Genomic DNA, 19,913 nt, shown 5'->3' on the forward strand with positions numbered 1-19,913 from the left:
ATTTATTAATCAGACTCTGTAGGTATGAATTAAAACCTGCAGAAAACTTCCATGTTCTAACAGTTATAAGGAAAGAGAAGAAAAAGAAGGAAAAAAAAAAAAAAAGAAAAAAGGGGCAAAACTCCCCCCCAAAAAGCAGATGAATGCCTGGCAAGGGAAAGACGCTGCTTTTTTTGAGAGTGGACACACCTTAAGACATTTGTTCTGTACAAAAGAGAAATATTAACTAGCGATGGGGCTAGACTTAGACAAACAAATTACTATGAGGCGGTTGTATGAGAATTTACAGAGTATTGCCTATACTGTCTCACTTTGATTTACCCACAGTAATGCAGAACGGTTTATTGCTCTCTCATCTGGTCCCTCCAACGCACCACCCGCAGGTTACAGCACACAAAAAGTGCCACGGCAGCTTTAATTGATATCCCGGCTTTCGCAGGGGGCTGGATCATACCTCACAAACACGCACTTGACACTTTTTCACCTTCTGGGGACTAAAAGTATTTCAGCTATGAATGAAGCAGTGCCTTTTAAGAAGTATCTTCGCATACTTTAGGGGCTTTTTTGTTTGTTTGATTGACTTTTTAATTCACATTCTGCAGCAGAAATAGGCCTTTCAGCTCCCCCGTTTACACTTGGTCTCACCGAAATCAACCACAAAAATTGCACAATCTCTACCACAGACGTGGGCAGAAGTCAGTTCTAGCCATAGGCCGTCCTGGACCTTTTTTGACTCTGCGCTACGCAAGGACGGTTGCCGTACATGCACTCCTCTTTCTCCTTAGCAGACAGATGGGAAAAGACAGGGCTTCGGGTCTGGACACCCACTAATTTGCAAGGTACAACTGACACAGCAAAACCATCTCTGTTTACTGATGACTTAAGAAGAAAAAGCAGGGATCCATCCCCAGCCAAGACAAGGCTGAAGAGAAGGACTTCTGCTGTTAAAGGCCACCCCAGGTTACCGCATCTCTTGATGGTCTCCAAAATGCAGCCCTGAAGGAAGGGTGGAGGGTACGACTACACACACTACTTCTTTGTACAAGTTAATCCTTTGGGATGACGAGTCATTGCCTGCTTCTTTGGAAAACATATTGTCATGGCGTAGATAGAGATAAAATGAAAATTCACTTATTTTAAAAAAACCAACACAAACACAACACAAGGAAAACCTAATTAATGAAATTCAAAAAATTATGTCAAAGACATAGTTAAGAAAACAGTTGCTGTTGTCTAATCTGCTTCTCTTTGGCCCTCTTGTCCAACCAAGTCGTACATGGATAAATAAAATAAGCCATCTCTCACACGAGCCCATATAAGCTACAAGGAAAATTGCTGTTAGTGGTCACTGAAAAATCAGTTTCTAACCGAACGTCATCCTCAAAAAGAGTAGCACAACCTGCACTTCTGCTCACGCGGAGATCCCCGCGGTTCCCAAACACACCAGGGCTGGGCTACGGCGGGTGGGGGGAAAGCACCGCAGCTACTTTTAACCATTAAAGGCTCCAGTTCTTTAAGGGAGCCTTAACTTCCAGAGGGTTTACCGATGAGCACACTTAGACCGTCAAAGGAGAATTCTGAACCCTATCGCTGATGTTCAAGTTTAGATTTTAAGCATATGAGGGAATTGCTCCTCTGAAAACAAACTCACCGGTGAGGTCGTAGGTCCGTACGCTGAGCTTTCCTTCATTTCACTCTCCTTTATTTATTTCTTTATTGCTTTCATTTTATTATTTAAAAACGCTGAGAGGTTAGAAAAGAGTCAGATCAAGTCAATGTATCAGGCTAATGTTTAACCTTAAATTAAAACCTCCCAGATAAAAAGGGAGTGTACTACAGATTTCACAGCTAAGTCCCCTGCTCCAGCCTGCCTGACAGAAGCATCAGTAGCACTAGGGTCTAAGTGCATTCAGCACCTTCCTAACTCATCCTTAGCTAATTTTTTTTTTCCTCCTTAGAAGTGAACTGGATTTAAAAAAAAAAAAAAAAAAGTCTCCTAGCTGAACAGTCTTTCTGTTTATTATTTGTCATTGATGAGCTACAGATAAGCTTCAACTTTGCTGTCAACTGAGCTAATTTGTTCAGAGCAACAGCTACAGAAAACTAGAATCCTCCATCAGAGAATTGTCCAACGGGTGCTATGTCAAACTTTGTAGCTCCACAAGTCAAAAAATTTGTGGCTTGGGACTATGTTGTTTTTGCAGCACTATTTTTAGTAAGTGCTAGCATTGGAGTCTTTTTTGCTGTTAAAGAGAGGAAAAAGAAAACCTCAAAGGAATTTTTGGTGGGTGGTAAGCAGATGACATGTGGACCAATCGCTTTTTCTCTCACATCAAGTTTCATGTCAGCAGTAACCGTTCTGGGGACACCCTCCGAAGTTTATCGCTATGGGGCATCCTTCGTGCTATTCTTTCTTTCGTATGCGCTTGTCATCATTTTTACTGCTGAACTTTTTCTACCTGTATTTTACAGATCTGGCATTACAAGCACTTATGAGGTAAGTAAAAATTATTGCACTATTCTAACATAAAAGTCAGTATCATGCATATAGACATTTTTAGGGAAAAACCTCTGACAGAAGACTTTCTGCAGTGTTTTACAGAACAAGTCTATTGATACCTTAATTATTTTTAGAAACGGGTTGCATTATTCAAACTTGTTATTTATGTCACGTATTGAAAGCACAAATTAAGGGTCAGAGCACCTGTTACGCATATATGGCAAAGACAGGATACGGGTTTACACAACAGCACCAAATTAAGTTACAGCTGGAAAATATTTAAAGTGTATCCAAATGCTTCTGATCTTACAAGTAACTATTCCACTCTGGTTTAGAGACTAGGTATTAAAGACAGACTTTAAGAACAAATTTCAATAGTATCCAATTCAAACTTGGTGTAGATCTGGCAATTTGGTCCAATTGATTATAAAAGTGGACTATTTGATATCTAAAATCTGAGGTGGGAGGAAGGGATAAAGAGGAAGAAGATGGCAGGTCTCTCTCAAAAAAAAAAAGAAGTCAGGGCTAGAGAATGAATTCAGGGATTCTCTAGGAAATGAAATGAACAACCTCTGAATTTTCTGGAGGTTTTTGCCTGGCATTCCTCCTGGAACACATTATTTTCTTCATATCACAGTTCAGAAGTTAAAAAAAAAAAAAATAATCAGGAGTCCTCATGATGTTATTGCTAGGAGCACAGCGTGCTGCCCTTATCATCTGCACGCCCACAGGGCAGTTATTGAGCATTTGGGAATAGCCTTTCAGTCACTTTAATCAACTGCCACGAATTTGGTTGCTCCTGTTTGTGGGCAGTTTCAACTAAGCATGAACTGGATGAAGAAAGCTGCTTTAGTTCGCAAGGAGCTTCGTGGTAACAGAAAGGCTGCTCATGTTCTATAAGACCGAACCCAAGGAGGGGCTTTGGTCAAACAGCTCTGCCTGGGTATTTGGAAATATTTCAGTTACAGGTTGGAAAAAAGTAAAATTGACCATCGATTCCCACTGCCACAAGTAACTGCATTTTCTAGCTGGTTTTGATGCAAGATCAGAGAATGAATTGCTTCTCTCACCTGAACCACCAAAGGTGTCATTGTAGCCAGAGAGTCCCTTCAAGCATGCTGGAAAGATGACTCTGCTGACTTCATGAATTCTTAGAAACAAGTCAAGTTACATAAATTAGCTATTTATTTGTATGGCAGATTGCAGGGCTTATTATGCAAGAGACACAAGAAAGAGGAACATGAACAAAATTAATAAGAAAGCAGCCGCTTTGGAAGTACTGCGCCTAGAGACTTGTAAGAGAAGACCAGTACAGCCTGTGCCTGGTGTCTGCTGGGGAGCGCACAGGACCATGGCCCAGGGAGAGAGCCAGCCCACCCGAGGCTGCGTGGGAGGCAGCCACGGAGTTAGCAACGCAGATTTAATTTTTTTGGTCAACTCTACAGAGAGACTCGGGCTTAAAATCCGGGCTTTTGGGGCTAGAGATCTATTCACCTCTGCAGTTGTGTGGTAATTGGGAACACCTCTCTCCATCCACCTGGAAGTCCATAAGAACCCCACTTGCCTCTCCATATTAATGATGATGATGTGCAGATTTGGCTCTAGACTGAGACAGAGCCGGTGAGAAAGCCCGCTTAGCTCAAGCACTGTGAAACAATACGTTGCTGCTTCTCCACCTGCTCTACCACCGCTTTTGTCACTCCAGGAGTTAAACTATGCTCTTTCTCCTAGAGATGACCTCTAGTTTCCTCTTCATATAGTTGGAATATACTTTCATTTGAAGTTTAAATTTCTTTTCCTTGTAGCCCTTGGGCTCTTCCAGTTATTCCCAATACAAAGCAGATACTGATCACTGCAACCCAACACATAACTTCAAGTGCTTGCTACCGATAGGAATCTTTCTTAAATGTAATTATTGCTACGTGTAATAACAAACATGCTCTCCTGCTCATTACTCATAGCAGCAGTGCCAGGTGCCAGTAATTTTACTTGCATAGCAAGCTGTTACTCAGGGCGAACAGAAGGTTAATAGCTGTGTCACAGATGCTACATGTGCAATTTACTGAGATTCCTCTTTTTCCTAGTATTTGGAGTTAAGATTTAACAAGATTGTCCGTCTTGCTGCAACATTGATCTACATCCTGCAGACGGTAGGAAGACACTAACTCTTTGTTTATGCTAATTTCACTCAACATTTACTTTGATGGACTAGTCTCAGACTGTGCATTTTTTATAATGAGATGTTTTAACGAGCACTCTTTTTTTCTTAATTTTTTCACTTGGACTGTGAATGTTGAAAAGAAAGAATGGTTGCTTTCCTAACTTTCTAGCTTGCTCCTGTTTAGGATTACAAATGCTTCTCAGATTCTTGGTCTCCTTAGGTTCCCTTGAAGCCTCTCTCTTTCCAAATGAGCGGATTCTGTCTGTCTTGAGAAGCTAGATGAGCTGTACCGGGTACTTTCAGTTCACCAGTTACCCATTTACGACACCGGGGTGAGGCTAGTCCCATCGCAAAGCAGCTGCGCGTGGCAAGGGCTGCTCCCAGCGCCGGGTCCCGGGGACTGAGCCCCCCAGCCCACGGGGCAGAAACCGCTGCCTGGTGTGCGCAGACTCACATCGCTATACTGCTCCGCATTACCATAAAGCCCTGACTGGCCAGTGCACACCCCTGTGTGTACAGCGCGAGCAACGCTCCTGGCTCTCGGATGGAGAGATTGAGCAGAGACTAGCTTTACTTACCGCCCAAAACCACCACTTTACTACTACTACTTAACTTTACCTACTTACTTTACCAAAAGAAACCAAACTTAAGGAGCCACCCAAAGCATTATTGTAGACATCAAATAGCTTTTTTGCCCTTCGATTTAAAGCTTCACCAAGTTTCTCAAAAGGCTACATTAGTTATGTATTTGATGGAAAGGCTTGGGACATTGGCAGACATTTCTTTCTACATTAATTCCATTTTATTAATTCCAAAACCTTTAGCAGTAGATTTGAATGCGTATTGACTTCCAGGCTTTGTTTCTCCCTCAGTTCTGTCAGAACATACACGTGAAGGGCAGTGAGTCAGCTACTTTGAAAGGGATTGAATAGAACAAGGGAAGTTTAATTTCCAAGATCAACCCAAGTTATCTCTGCGTCACGGTTCATGTTCTCCTGAGAGCTCCTCTTTCCCTTTGACTAGGATATTTTTGTCATCTACTCATCTTAGCAATGGGTGAAATAAGTAATACCGAGACAGCCAATGGTCCTTCCAGCAGAAAAGAATTAAAGCAAAGATTATTTATTTTGTAAAGGCTGAAACAGAAAAGCCATATACAATACAAGCTGATCTAAAGAAACCCCTAGATCTGGTATTTTGCTCTGAGCCCCACTCTAAATAGAAGCCTTATCACTGAGCATTCACATACATGTTTTTTTCATGAACTTTTTCTCCTTCAGATCCTTTACACGGGAATAGTGGTTTATGCTCCATCACTGGCACTCAACCAAGGTGAGTTCCCATGCCGCACTACATGGCTACCCCAAATAATCACGCCACAAGACTGTCAGAATAAATAAAGTGAGGAAAATAGATGAAGAAGTCTAAAAAAAAAAAAAAATTCCTCAAAAGTTCTGTAAGAGGATTTTTGCCTGCACCTCATAGCTCTGCATTTTTGACTCCCCAGATCTCTCTCTCACTCCAGTACATTAGCAGGAGCCTCACGTTTGCTGTTCTGCTCTCCTTTGCACTCAGTAACCACCTGAAGAGGTTAGCAACGAACAATTTCTCAACGTCCTGACAAAGTTCACAGTACAAGCTGACGATCCAAGACTGTACTCTGTACTTTGATTCCCCCCCTTCCCCGTCTCCCGTGTTCAGGTTCCCATGGGCATAACTCCACTCAGCTGGAGCTGAATGCTGTGCTGCTGTCTGTCCACACGCTTCTTTAATTAATCTTTGCAAATCAGGCATACAGCATCCAGCATGATAGATGGGACTAGTAATTTTACTGCCACAGGGCATAAGGAACAGGCATGGCCTAACTCCTCGTTTCACCAAAATCGATAGGAAGAGAGTGGGAGGCTCTTTTCCTTGTTTGTCATCTGGGTTGCATCCAGTTTGCCCAATCCCACCTCTGGCACAGTGCTGAGCTTCCTTCCTCTGGAGCTCTACTGAATTTTATGTGACAGTTCACGTTCGTTATTGGGCCATGGTAACTTTGCTAATAAAAGGACCTTTACAAATAGATTTGCCTTCACAGACTATGCCTAGTGGGAGAGACTTCAACATAAGCCAAACCAAAATTTGTACATCTTGTGTAAAGTAACTTTAAGAATTAAAATGAACACAAAAAATTGTTTTAATGCAGCACATTTTGGCGTTAAACTGTTCCTAGTTGCAGGGAATGGAATTTAGTTTGGGGTTGGTCTTTTTTTCTTCGGATTCTTTGGAAATCTCTGAAGAACTTGATTTCTCAAGAGAAAATTCTGGACTAAGAACAGAAGGAAAGCATTGCTTATAAAGCCCTGTCCCATAGGAATGACGTTTTTGTTTTGTGCAATTATACTTCTTACGTATTACTTATGCACACCATTCAAAGTTAGTTAAATACAATTTGCAAGAAAGCAGCGACGCAAAGTAGCGTTAGGAAACCTGAACAATCCAGCAAAGTGTCTAACAGACACAAAAGATTAATTTTAATAGTTACTCCCATCCCTCTAAGGCTAAAGGATCATAGCTTTTCTGTTACCATCCAGATGACCTACCTCCATTTTGCTAACCATTTGGTTTTCTTTGGTTTCACAGTCACTGGATTTGATCTCTGGGGCTCTGTAGTTGCAACAGGAATTGTCTGCACTTTCTATTGCACTCTGGTACGTAACAGGCATAACCAAACAGCTGGAACACAGATTGTTAATTCAACCATCCTTTATACATGACAGGCTATTGCAGAAGGGCGGCTTCTAAACGCAGTCCGAGTGACTGAAGTTTAAAGTAGGAGAACATAGAGATAAATTTCTTTTAGACGCTGTGGTATAAGTAAGTCTATTTGGAGAAAAAAATATTTCCTCTCAAATCCTCTGCTGTACGTTTCAAGGTTTAAACCAGACAGCTTGAGGCAGTGTCCAGATAAAGAGGCGATAACCTTCCCCTGCCATACTAAATCTTTTGAAAAGACTATTCTTCTTATCTTTTACAAGTTACAGCCTGAAAAAACATTGTAATGAAAAATGTGCCTCTGGTGTCACCCCAGATCAAGAACAGAGTGATGAAAGCTAGGAAGGACAATCAACAGGTCAGAGAGAGCTCTGCTTCTGAGTGGAAGCAACATGAGACCCCGGATTACAAAAAAGCTGAACATCACAGTGGAACTGGCAGAGCCCTGGGGCTCAGGACACAACCTAATTTCTGTTCTCATTACCACTAACGAATTTTTTTCAATATTTCAGCCCACCCTCGTTGAAAACACTTATTATGCTGCTCTAGTACAGATTTGATCAAATATAAAAGTAGCTATGGAGAAAGCCGAAGTGCAAACTTTCTGGAGCTAATTTTCTGCGGTAGGCTAATTGTGGACGCTGTAGCTCTGAGAACTGTACAGAGTGCTGTGGGAAGTACAAACAGGCCAGCTTGTATTCCCTAAGCTTTTGTTCCACACCGTGATATATCCTTCAAATACATATAAAGGAGGCAGAAAAAAAAGCATTTAACCAGAGGTCAAATATTCTCATATGACTGTGGACAAACCATTTAGGCTGTGTCATTTTCTGACCTGCAAAAATACAACCTTCGTGGGAGAATACAAAGCAAAGTCCTGATTTGCTAGATGCTATACATACAGCTCATGAGCTCCCAAAATAAGGGGTCTTTCTACCCTTTGCTGTACTTGAACAAGAGGAAAGAAGATGAGAGCACGCAGTTTCTGTTTGTTTTAGGGAGGATTAAAAGCTGTTGTCTGGACAGATGCATTTCAAATGATCGTCATGGTGGTTGGCTTCGTGACGGTTTTGATTCGAGGAACTACTCTGAACGGTGGATCGACCAAGGTCTGGGAAGTTGCCTATGAAGGATCACGACTAAACATATTTGAGTAAGAAACAAATGGTGCAAACCTTTTCTTTTTGTATATTTAACATTTAGAAATCTATCGTGGTTTAGCCCCAGCTGGCAACTAAGCACCATGCAGCTGCTCGCTCACTGCCCCCCTCCCAGTGGGATGCGGGAGACAATTGGGGAGAAAAAAAGTAAAACTCGTAGGTTGAGATAAGGACAGTTTCATAGGACAGAAAGGAAGAAAATAATAATAATGATAATAATAATAATAATAATAGTATGACAATAATAAAAATACTAAAAGAATTGGAATATCCAAAACAAATGATGCACAATACAATTGCTCACCACTCCCTGACTGATGCCCAGTTAGCTCCCGAGCAGCAATCCATCCCTCCTGGCCAACTCCCCCCAGTTTATATACTGGGCGTGACGTCACATGGTCTGGAATACCCCTTTGGCCGGTTGGGGTCAGCTGTCCTGGCTAGGTCCCCTCCCAACTCCTTGTGCCCCTCCAGCCTTCTCGCTGGCTGGGCATGAGAAGCTGAAAAACCCTTGACTTGGTATAAACACTACTTAGCAACAACCGAAAACATCAGTGTGTTAACAACATTCTTCTCATCCTAAATCCAAAACGTAACACTATACCAGCTACTAGCTGAAGAAAATTAGCTCTATCCCAGCTAAAACCAGGACAAAACCCTACCCTCATAAGCCAAAAATACTCAGACTTGTTATTATACTGCCAGTGAACAACCTCGGTGACTCAGAGAAGTCCACTCCCTATTTCTTCAGTTCTTGGGAATGTAGTTAACCTTCAGGAGAGCTTAACTCCTCTTTCTGTTACCCTCTTGGAAGAAATCAAAGCCCTGCTGAACTGAAAGGGAGCTTTGCCATTTTTCTTGGTGTAGTTACAAACGCAGCCCAATTATTCCTTCCAACTGTATTTATCTTTCCTTTTCTGTTCATAAAACTGGGACTTCGTTTTAAGTACACTCACCACAGCAGCTCGCAATGGTGCACCAGTGCACTGGGACAGCAAACTGGCCTTCCTTTGGCTGTTTGTGGCATTGACTGAAAAGTTCATGGATCAAGGCAAGTCACCGACAGAATCCAGCAGTAAGGTCAAATGTTATCTGCTATACCTATCAAGATTAGCAGAATTGCAAAGATGACAGATGCAAGACAGAAAGATGTGCTTGTACTGGTTAGAATTACTGAGTAATGAAATTTCATTGGGGGAAAAAAAAAAAAAAGATACCGCTGCACTTGAAGCAATTTCTTGTAAAGGAAATAACACGTCATGATGATATAACTGAGAGCTTGGAGGACTTTTAGAGTTTAGTAAGTGGCTTTGTTCCTTGCAGAGGACAGGGTCCCAGGCAGGATGGCTTGCAGGTCTGTTGCTGCAATATGACACAGATCTGAAATCAGAGCATAAGCAGCCTTACAAATGTGATTTATCTCAATTAATTGGTCCTCTGACTGACTCTGCATAATATATGTTTATCCTGACTTGATACTAATGTGTTCCAATATAAAAGTAAAAAAAACCCCTTCCAAACCTAAACACATTAATAGTTGTCTGTGCTGGAAAACAGTATTACCAATGCAGTACTTCTGATTCAGAGGGTAGGACATAGCAGATAGTTCTGAAAAATCACCTACCTCTTGCTAAATAAATGTGTGTTTAAATAAGTGAACTGAATTGCTTCTTTCTCTCTTCTAGCTTTGATGTCGATCCTTTGAGACGACATACCTTTTGGACAATTGTTATCGGGGGAACATTTACATGGCTAGGGCTCTATGGAGTTAATCAGTCCACAATACAGAGATGCATTTCTTGCAAATCGGAAAAACATGCTAAACTGTAAGTTACCTGTCATTAACCTATTCTAGCAATCAAACATACTGACGTGGAATTACACTAAGTTTGTCAGTTACGTTAAATATCGGGATCCCACTGAGTAGTAGTAAGCTAATTTTGCTCTGTGGTCTTACTCCCTCTGGCCCTAAATGACATAAATAAGTGCAGAAAGAAAACCAGGTAGCTATCTATCTCTTGCAGTTTAGTAATTTGGGGTCAGGCTGCCAAACTTATCCTCAGAAGCAGAGTATGGAAAAGATGCCCACACAGAAGTTGTGCTATCTACAGCTTTATTGGAAAAATTTATTCATTGGAATCGTATTTATGTTGTATTGTATTAAAAGCGGTTATCGATTTAATGGGGCACTATAGTACAAGGTATTATTTAAATAAAATTGAATCAATAAATAATCACACTCATTTTTCTTAAGGTCATGACAGATTATATGAATTTATCCTGTGGAAAATTCAGTCTCTGAAAAACGTTTCGAAGTCACAACAGTGAGAACATCACTAGTAACAAGTTCTGAAAGACTATTGGGTCCCAGTAGCACAGCTCTGAACTGGCCCCAGCAAGAGACCTTGCGTAAGGTGACATCCAAACACGACGTAGGCTACATAAAACCCGGCAGCTCTCAGGAACTACGGGATTACTGAACCGCAGCCACACAACCTCCCCAGCAGATGCCGTCACCCACATCCATTTCATGGACTAGCGAAAAATAACACTGCAGCCACGACAGAATCCATGCAAAATAATACTCTGCGTAGCTTAAAGGGCCATCAGTAACAACAGAACCAACAGACAAAACCCTGCTCCTACAGGGGACAGGAGGGACAGACCCAGCACTCGGTGCAGCCCATTCTGCATACAAGTTACAGGTCTCTTCCAGCTGTACAGAGTTACCTAGAACCTTTATCCTCGCCCTCTAGCATAAAGAGGCTGTGTTTTTTCCATGTTTTTTTTTTAAATCACTATTGCATACAATTTCTTATCCTGGTGATGCCTTTAAGAAATTATATAGCTAGCTCTGAATTATATAGCTAGCTTTGATTAAGGTGTCTCCCTAAAAAATTAGAAATAAAAATAGAAAAGCTGTTACAAGTTAGTTTTCTTGTATTAAACAGTTTCTCTCCTTTGTTCTAGGGCACTTTACCTGAATTTATTGGGACTTTGGACAGTTCTGGTGTGTGCGGTATTTTGTGGTTTGGTGATGTACTCTCATTACAAGAGTTGTGATCCTTGGACTGCTGATTTCATTTCAGCACCTGATCAGGTACAGATACCTATTACTATAATTCGGAGCTGCTTTGGGCCCAGACATAGCACGTATAGAGACAGTTTAAGTTTTGTGGGATGCTTTACGTCCTTTCAGCGCTCAGGCACTAAGGTGGTTGCCAAATCAGGGCTAGAGTATACCTATTCGACACTCCTGCAGTATTAATCTGATTGACCACTTCTGCCAAACGACATCCCCTTTGCTCAAAATCTGACACCCCTCGTCAGCTGGAACAAAACCAGAATTTAGCAACGTGCTCAGAAGCAGCTAATTCTCTTCCATTACCCAGGAAAACCTTAACTAATTGCTTGTGTTGCTCTTGTGCTCCTTCTACCCCAGCTCATGCCGTATTTTGTTATGGACATTTTTTCTTCGATGCCAGGAGTCCCGGGACTGTTTGTTGCCTGTGCATTCAGTGGAACGCTAAGGTCTGTGAATCTGAAATGACATTTTAGCTGCGTACCATTGATTTCTTGAGGACCCAGAATGACATTATAACATGCAACCCTAAGAAAAAGCCCAGCTGTTTTTCTTAGCACGTTCTAGGAAGAAGCAGTAGCGCTTTGTCGAGTTACTTTATATTTGTGCCAAAGTCTAGCTCCACTTCTCCAATATGTTTTTAACCCAAATACATTTTAGCATAACATTATCAACACAGTCAAAAGGGTATAAAAACTGAGAAAACACCAGTTCTCTCTGTAAAAGAGTTCAGCTTCCTGAAATACCTTTGGAGCTGCTCGTGGGGAAATTGCCTTTACTCAGCGCGACAGCCACAATACCGTAGTTAGGGATAGAGAGCTTCTCAGGAAGTCTATCTGCACACGAAACTGAGTTAGACAGGGAAAAGAGATGTCTGCATAGAGAAGTTTCAGAAACTGTGCTGCATGTTATTGTAGGTTCTACCTCTACAGGCCAAACGTCAATACTTCCTAGGACATTAGAAAGAGAGAAGATTCAAGTTCACAGTGACATTATTCAAATGCCATAGAGTCAATCTCCAACAGGCTCTTTCTAAAGACTCTTATCTGTAGAAAAAGCAAGAAAGTGCTATCAAAACAGGAAAAAAAAAGAACCCCCCACATAAAATAAAAGGTGCTGGCTGCTCCTGACAGGAGACTAAAAGAACACAGTTAAGGGCACCGAGTACCAAATACTTTGCTGTAGGTATTGACGTTGCCATATTGTCACAACAAATTCACAGGGATCGTATTCACCAAATATGGGTTAACTCACCTAGCTAAGAGTCAGACTATTCCCATTCCGTATTTTTCAGTTATGAGAGAAAACAGAACAGGCATTTTGTGGAGGAACGGGGTATCACTAGTGGCCACTGCACATCCTTTAACTTGTAAGGAAGTAATGTCTTTATTCTGGAACGTGTTTATATTTTGAAGGTCTTTGCAGCTTGGTAAACTGAGGGGTCAATTAGGATGAGTTTCTCTCTTGTTTTGTGCCAGCGTGAAGCAGGGCCCCTACCAATCGCAGAAGAAACAGAAACCTCACCTGCATCAGCAGCGTACGTGAAGAATACTCTTCAAGAACTGTACATTTTATAGTACGAGTGCTGAACAAGAGGCAGCATTTCTCTATAAATACAACTTTCTTTCAGATTACATTGTTTCCTATTTATTTAACTTTCTTCTCCATTTCTACAGCACGGTAGCTGCCAGCATCAACGCTTTAGCGACTGTTACCTTTGAAGACCTGGTCAAGAAATGTTTCCCAAACCTCTCCGAGAAGATAAGCACGTGGATCAGCAAAGGCTTATGTAGGTACCCCAGGTGGGATCCATTTGTTTAACAGCAAAGATGTCCACCCCCCCAGTTGCAATTACTACAGGAGAAAACAGGGCAGAATTTTATATACTTGAAGCCTTGAGAATCTCAGACTCTCAATTGACTTGGAGAACAGTTCTGTGAGTAGTGAAGAGTGCTGTCTAAGAACACTACTTCAGAAACACACTTGTGCTTTGGAAACCTCCGCAGGAGCATAACCCTTTATAAAAAAGTCTCAGGATGAATGTCAGCATGACGCTTCAGTAAAATTAAGCATGTGCACTATATGGTGCACTACCCAAACTCCTTTGAAAAGTTTTGTCTACTGAAAATACTGGGGAACACTCTGGGATCTTCTTTACAACACAGAAAGAATGTCAATGTAGTTATTAGCACATTACTCTATAGTAGTATTACTAAATATTATTATTTTATAGTAGTACGACAAGACACTTCTATTCAAAATTAGAGTATCACATAAGCAGGTTGTTCAGTTTTTCAGAGAAAAAAAATGTAAAAGAGACAAATTAAAAAGCAACCATCAAAATATGAAATGTGTCCAAAGGGATTTGAATTTTTTACAAGCATTGCAGTAATACCATAACCCTTTTATAAGTATTGTAATAATATCATAACCGTTTGTTGATGTTGGCAAAGATCACAGAAGAGCCAAACCAATACTTGCTCTGTCACCGTCTCCAACCTTCTCTGTTCCTGCTTTTCCACTTACTACTCAATTTCTGCACTCAGGACCTAGAAAGATCATTTTTACCTCTGAAATCAAGGTGTGCTAGCACAGAAGATGAGTTTTGGTTGGCTTTCCTCAAGACTACTACATACAGAGTTTTGCCTACCACAAAGTTCAAACTGGTGTCAAAGGAAGAAAGCCGTGCTGTTTATCATTGCTCAATTCATTCATTAGATTATTTTAGAAGTGTTATTTAAAGGCAACAGAAACGGAAACATTTCTACACGAGGCATAACTTCTAAATTAATTTCATTGCTACATTCTGCTTCATAAGAAAAACCAACCAACCAAAAACCCAACAAGACTTGACGCAAGATGCTGCTGCTGGGTGCTTAACGGTCTGCTTTAAGCATCAAAGCCCAGAGTGTAAATTCCTCCGTCCTGCCTGGTCACTTCAGACTAGATGAATTAGAAATCACACACACTGTTAACGAGCACTGACAACCTCGCTGCCCGATCTTTTCCAGGTATATTATATGGCGTCCTGTGCACTTCGATGGCTGCAGCAGCATCGCTGCTGGGAGGAGTTGTGCAGGTACCTCTTGCTTCAGAAACGCGATGAACTGAACAAATACTGCTGACAGCCCTGGGGACTGCTAGATTACCTGAACAATTCCTGTGGATGCTCTGCTGAGAGGAGCAACTAGGAAAAAAAAAAAAAAAATCATAAATCTCCCAACTCCTTCACTATTTGCTCACTGCTGGGAACAACACTGAGTGTGATTCACTCTAATCGTGCACTGAAATCACTGTTGGTCCCTTCTCCCCCACCATTTCCCACTAAAATTACAGACCGACACCAGAACTGTGCACGCTCCCTCCAGCTGCTGCACTAAGCTCCTGCCTCTTCTCTGCATCCGCAGGCTTCCCTCTCCATCCATGGGATGTGTGGGGGGCCCATGCTGGGATTATTTACCCTGGGAATTGTGTTCCCTTGTGCTAACTGGAAGGTAAGAAAAAAAAAAAAAAAATCCTTACCTAAAAGAAAATCTCTTGGTGGTGTTTGGTTAAAACTTCATCTTGAAAATTGTTTGGGTTTTTTAGGTTTAGTCTCTGGGCTGCTTTTCAGATTTAGAGCCTGAGGAGTCCAAGATCTGCTTAGAGGTCCCTTTTCACTGTCTGAATTTATCCCATTTGAATTTAACTCTACCCAATTGTGGAATAATTGGTGATTAGATCCACATGAGGTTTGGGTTTTTTTTTTTTTTTAAATTATTTTTATTTCTGAGTTTCTTCTCTTTCATTAAAAAGAAAAAAAAAAAATATTCAATACTCGCCCCAGCCTATATTCACCTTGGGACGCACAGAATGATTTCAATTGCTCTGCCCCCGATAACTTAGGCAAAACACAACATGAGCTCATTTCATATCGCCCCATGAGCGGTCCCATCACATTCACCCAGAAGTAGAACTAAACTCTGTATTGCAGTTTTGATCATCACAGTTTTGCTTCAACTTTTATTACTAGAGGGCAATAAACCACCGTTTTATACTTGGGTTGAGAGAGAACAGAGTTGATTTACAGGGATAGACACTGGAACCAGTCATCACCTACGCCTGCCTAATTCACATTCGCAGAGAAGCACTTCCCACGCGTCACCTTTAACAGTCTCTCTCTCTCTACCTGCCAAGGGTGCAATCGGAGGCCTCTTAACTGGGATCACCTTAGCTTTTTGGGCTGGTACCGGCTCTTTCATTTACCCCGCACCACCGACAAAGTCCATTCCCCTGCAACTGTCGACTCTCAACTGCACGCTGGCTAACGGCACCGAGGCGCTGACGACGGCGGCGACGACGGCGGCTCCCGACAGGTATTTATTTTCCTTATCGTTCCCGCTTAAGCCTGCGTTTCGGCGCAGCGCGCAGCCCGAGCCTGCAGCCAGTGACCACCGAGGGGGCTGGCAGCACGGACCGCTGCCGGACCGTACACCGACTGCAGCGCGAGCTGTATTTTGCTGGCGCGGTCGAGAGACAGCTTAAACGGACCCGTGGGTCATCGCTAGCTGCTTTTGTCACCTCTTCGCAGGCCTTTGCTGGCAGATACCTGGTACTCCCTGTCCTACCTGTACTTCAGTGCCATCGGCTGCCTAGTCTGTGCCATCGCAGGGCTGTTGATAAGCTTTATAACAGGTTGGTGTTCTATATATATATATATATATATATAAATGCTTTTGCACAAGAACCTGACTCAGCTGTTAAGAGAGTTTTAAAGAATTCCTGCAAGCAGCTTGTGAGACCCAGACTCGGGGAGAGCGGGATGCTCTGATCCCGCTCCCCCCACCTCACGGGCTGAGGCTCCCAAAGCTCACGCCTAGCTTTCCGTAGACTTACACACCGCTCTTTTCTCCTTTCAGGCCCTAGTAAAGGAGAAGATATCCCGCCAGTGTTAATCAAGCCAGTCTGCAACCTGTTTTGCTTCTGGTCCGAAAGGCTCAAAGTTTTCCTCTGGTGTGGCGTGCGGCACGACAGCCCGGAGGTGAGTTCCCGAACCCAGGGGCTCAGCCCCGCCGCGGGCGAACGCGCGCGAACGTACGCGAGGGCACGTGCCACGCCGAGAGCAGACTACCTTCCAGCAATCACGCTTTAAAGCTGTGCAAGGGATGCCGCGTAGGCACCGCGGACTGGAAATGAGATCGGCCAAACCCCAACCCGTGTTGGCCAGTAATAAGTTACTTATTTTTCCTGTTTGCGCAGCACACGGGGACTTGGGGACTCCAGTGACAAAGAGCCCTCGGGACGGCCAGCAGCCCGTGAAACGGGGACTTACCTCCCTCTCCCTGTCCTCCCCGCTCCGGCAGCCGAGCCGAGCTGCTCCTGCCCACCACCTCCTCGGCAGAAAGAGCAGCAGCTTTTTCCCCAGGTGTCTCAGGGCTTCGTAGCTCGTTAACAAGCCATAAAGAACGAGCACCTCATTTTCTTGCATTGTTGTTAACAGTTTGCAGAGAGGCAACGTTGCTGCATCTTAGCGGAATCTGCTAGGTTTATAAAAGGGCCATAAAGCAATATGTATGTTTTCAGCTCTTTCAGAGTACTCTATAGTTACTTTTAAACCTTGAAAGCAATCTTTCAGCTGCAAGGCTCACGGTATTTGGCAATAATGTAGAAGCTATCCTTCCACCCAGCTTGCGTTTAATTTGACATTGAAGTTAACGATCTAATTTGGAGAGCAGCTGTGGCTCTAGATTTGCTTCAGCTGTTTCACTTGGCTTTTAGGTGCTCAACACAGACTTCGTCTAGAACTTTTCTGGAGGAAAAAAAAATAATCTCTATAAAAGCAGTAACTCCCACCCCCCCCACCCCCCCCCCCCATATGCATTTATCTCCTTGTATTTGCTTAAAATGTAGAACGACAACATCAATCAAGTAGTTGCAGTGTGAAACCACTGAGGCAAGCTGTAGGCCTGACAAAAAAACCAATCTGCTAAAATGTAGATAAATATGCAAATGAAAAACTAAATTTAAGTGATTGGGAATGCACCGAGGGCACATTTCAAGATCTTTACATGGACAAAGGAGTTTGAAAAGTTGTTTTTGTTGCTTTTGCCAAAGATTTTCCACGGGGGAATGAGAAAATCAGTGGTTGTGTATGGAGGAGACACACACTGAACTGTGGCTGTTTGTGGGTCTGAGAGTCATTTCATGTAGTGAAGTAACTCCTCAGATTTTTAAGAAAGGATGTAAAAATTTCAAAATGCAATAAAATACCCTTTAAGCCAAGGAAAAAAGCAGTCTTCAAACTACTAGGGTATTTTCTTTCTTTTTTCAGGTGGACTTTGAAAAAAATCTGCATAAAGTTATTGCAGACGAAACTGGAACAGATGACACCTTCAAGAATAACATCAACAAAGAAAACAAACGCCAGTTCCCTGATTACAATCCTGAGGAAAATCCCTTTACTAATATGAGCAGAGAAACTCGTCTCTAGAAGCTGAGGGACAAGGGACATTTAATCAAACTTTATTTCTCCAGCTTCAGAAACGAAGAGCTCTCTTTATCGCATTTACCAGCTTGTAGATGACCAAGAGGGAACGATTGCTCTCTATAGCAATAAAGGCCAGATTTTTATTTATGAATTTCATGACAGACCTGGGAAATCATCGGAGAAGGGGGTTTTGGAAGCACTGCTTTTTCAGAAGAAATGTTTCATGAATCTTGTCGTGGAAGCTCCTGCTCGGAATTAGCCACAACACGTCTCTATCACATACTCTGCTCAGTAACTAGACATTGAAGGGAAACGTGCAAAGGTGAACTTGAGATAAAGCAAGATTTCGGAGAAGTTTCTGAGGTCTCTCACTAAGTTGAGACTGTGAACTGCCCTCTGATAGAGGAATCCCCAGGGAGAGCGGGGAGGTCAGGCTGAGCTAGTCTCTGCCCATTCTTAGGTATCGCAAAAAGCCTCCTCACAGGAATGTTGTATAGACCGGACTGGTCTTTGAGTGACTGAGTTAATTGTGTTTGCTTTCTCTGCAGAACTAAGATTTCTTTATAATGTCTTATTGTAAAAGCTATAGGAGAGAGTAACAAATTTTACTTTGAATTCAGGATAGTTCTTTATCCGTGTTAGTCTTGGAAAGACATCCTTTCAGCTCAAAAAGATCCGCCTACTACCTTTATGCAATAAAGAAAAAAACCCAACATTTGATGATGATGCCTCCTAATTGATAATCCACGCTGAATTTTGGAAAAAGGCACGTGACTAGGCAAAATAATCCGTCCGGTAAAATGTCTTGGAAGAAGGTACGTAGTCCACTAAGTGCTCTGTTTCAGCGAAACACATTTCATCTAAAATTTGCCTGATGTAAATCAAACTCAATAGACCACGTCTCACCTTGATAATCTTCTGGATGTAGTTTTTTGGGTGAATGTATTTGTTTTTAAACCAAACTCACAACTGAATGAAACCAACTGAATGAAAATATCAAAGATGACTCAGCTGTGGGTTATGGACCCAACTGATATTTAGCTCATATTGCTCTGAAGCACCCAGCTGTTGCTTTTGCTTTATCAGGACCATCTTTGTGATGTGGATTTAGGTCAACCTGGTTCTTGAGGTTACTTCCCCTGTCTGTGTTCATGCCTTACCTCTGGGAACGGTCCCAGGATATTCAATCAGAGAACAGAAATAGCCGTCTGTAAATGACACTGCCTTGCTCGCACAGGACAGTTTGTCAACAAACTGAGAGTTAAGTCAATATTTGTGTTAATCCCTTTTACGCCACTTAGATAATCTCATAAAGCTCATATAATCTCATAAAAGCATACAGCTGAGTCTGGCTGGCAGCCTGTTGTCTCACGTGGCATGCTTTCTGGTCATGCTTCCATACTTGATACGGGTATCAAGGCAGAGACGGAAACTCAGTAAATAATACTGTTGTATCATTTATATCGCATGGCCACACACATTATTGCTTAGGTTATATTAAGAGAGCCTATCTATCATGCTTACGATGTAAAATAATTCCGGAGTGAAAGTGGTTCGAAACATCAATGTGAAGCTACACAGTTAGATGTTGGACAAAAAACCTCTCTCTACTGGTAGCTGGAGGATATCTGATTCAGAGACATCTAACTGTGAAAACCAAGTCTGCTCTGAATATTTCTTGAGACGCTTACTTTTGCAGTATTCTTATGCTCTGCATGCTGCAAGATGCATAGTTTGCATTTTTCAGTATTTTTTCACAAGTTTAGCAACACCTTTACGTTGGA

At 42.2% G+C, this 19,913-nt stretch overlaps 1 protein-coding gene across 1 annotated transcript; it reads left to right on the forward strand.

Annotated features, from left to right (window-relative positions):
- The first annotated feature begins 1,965 nt into the window (after positions 1-1,965).
- SLC5A12 (solute carrier family 5 member 12) lies at positions 1,966-19,381 on the forward strand. The gene is made up of 15 exons (XM_030039225.2): positions 1,966-2,497; positions 4,585-4,650; positions 5,942-5,993; positions 7,290-7,357; positions 8,420-8,574; positions 10,267-10,407; positions 11,552-11,681; positions 12,024-12,112; positions 13,340-13,452; positions 14,675-14,742; positions 15,071-15,157; positions 15,840-16,018; positions 16,234-16,337; positions 16,562-16,683; positions 17,974-19,381. Exons 1-15 carry the CDS (start codon positions 2,141-2,143, stop codon positions 18,130-18,132), a joined length of 1,890 nt encoding a protein of 629 aa, XP_029895085.1. The 5' UTR covers positions 1,966-2,140; the 3' UTR covers positions 18,133-19,381.
- Positions 19,382-19,913: the final 532 nt, after the last annotated feature.

The sequence above is a fragment of the Aquila chrysaetos genome, chromosome 16, assembly GCF_900496995.4.
Source record: "Aquila chrysaetos chrysaetos chromosome 16, bAquChr1.4, whole genome shotgun sequence".
NCBI classification, from domain to species: Eukaryota; Metazoa; Chordata; class Aves; order Accipitriformes; family Accipitridae; genus Aquila; species Aquila chrysaetos.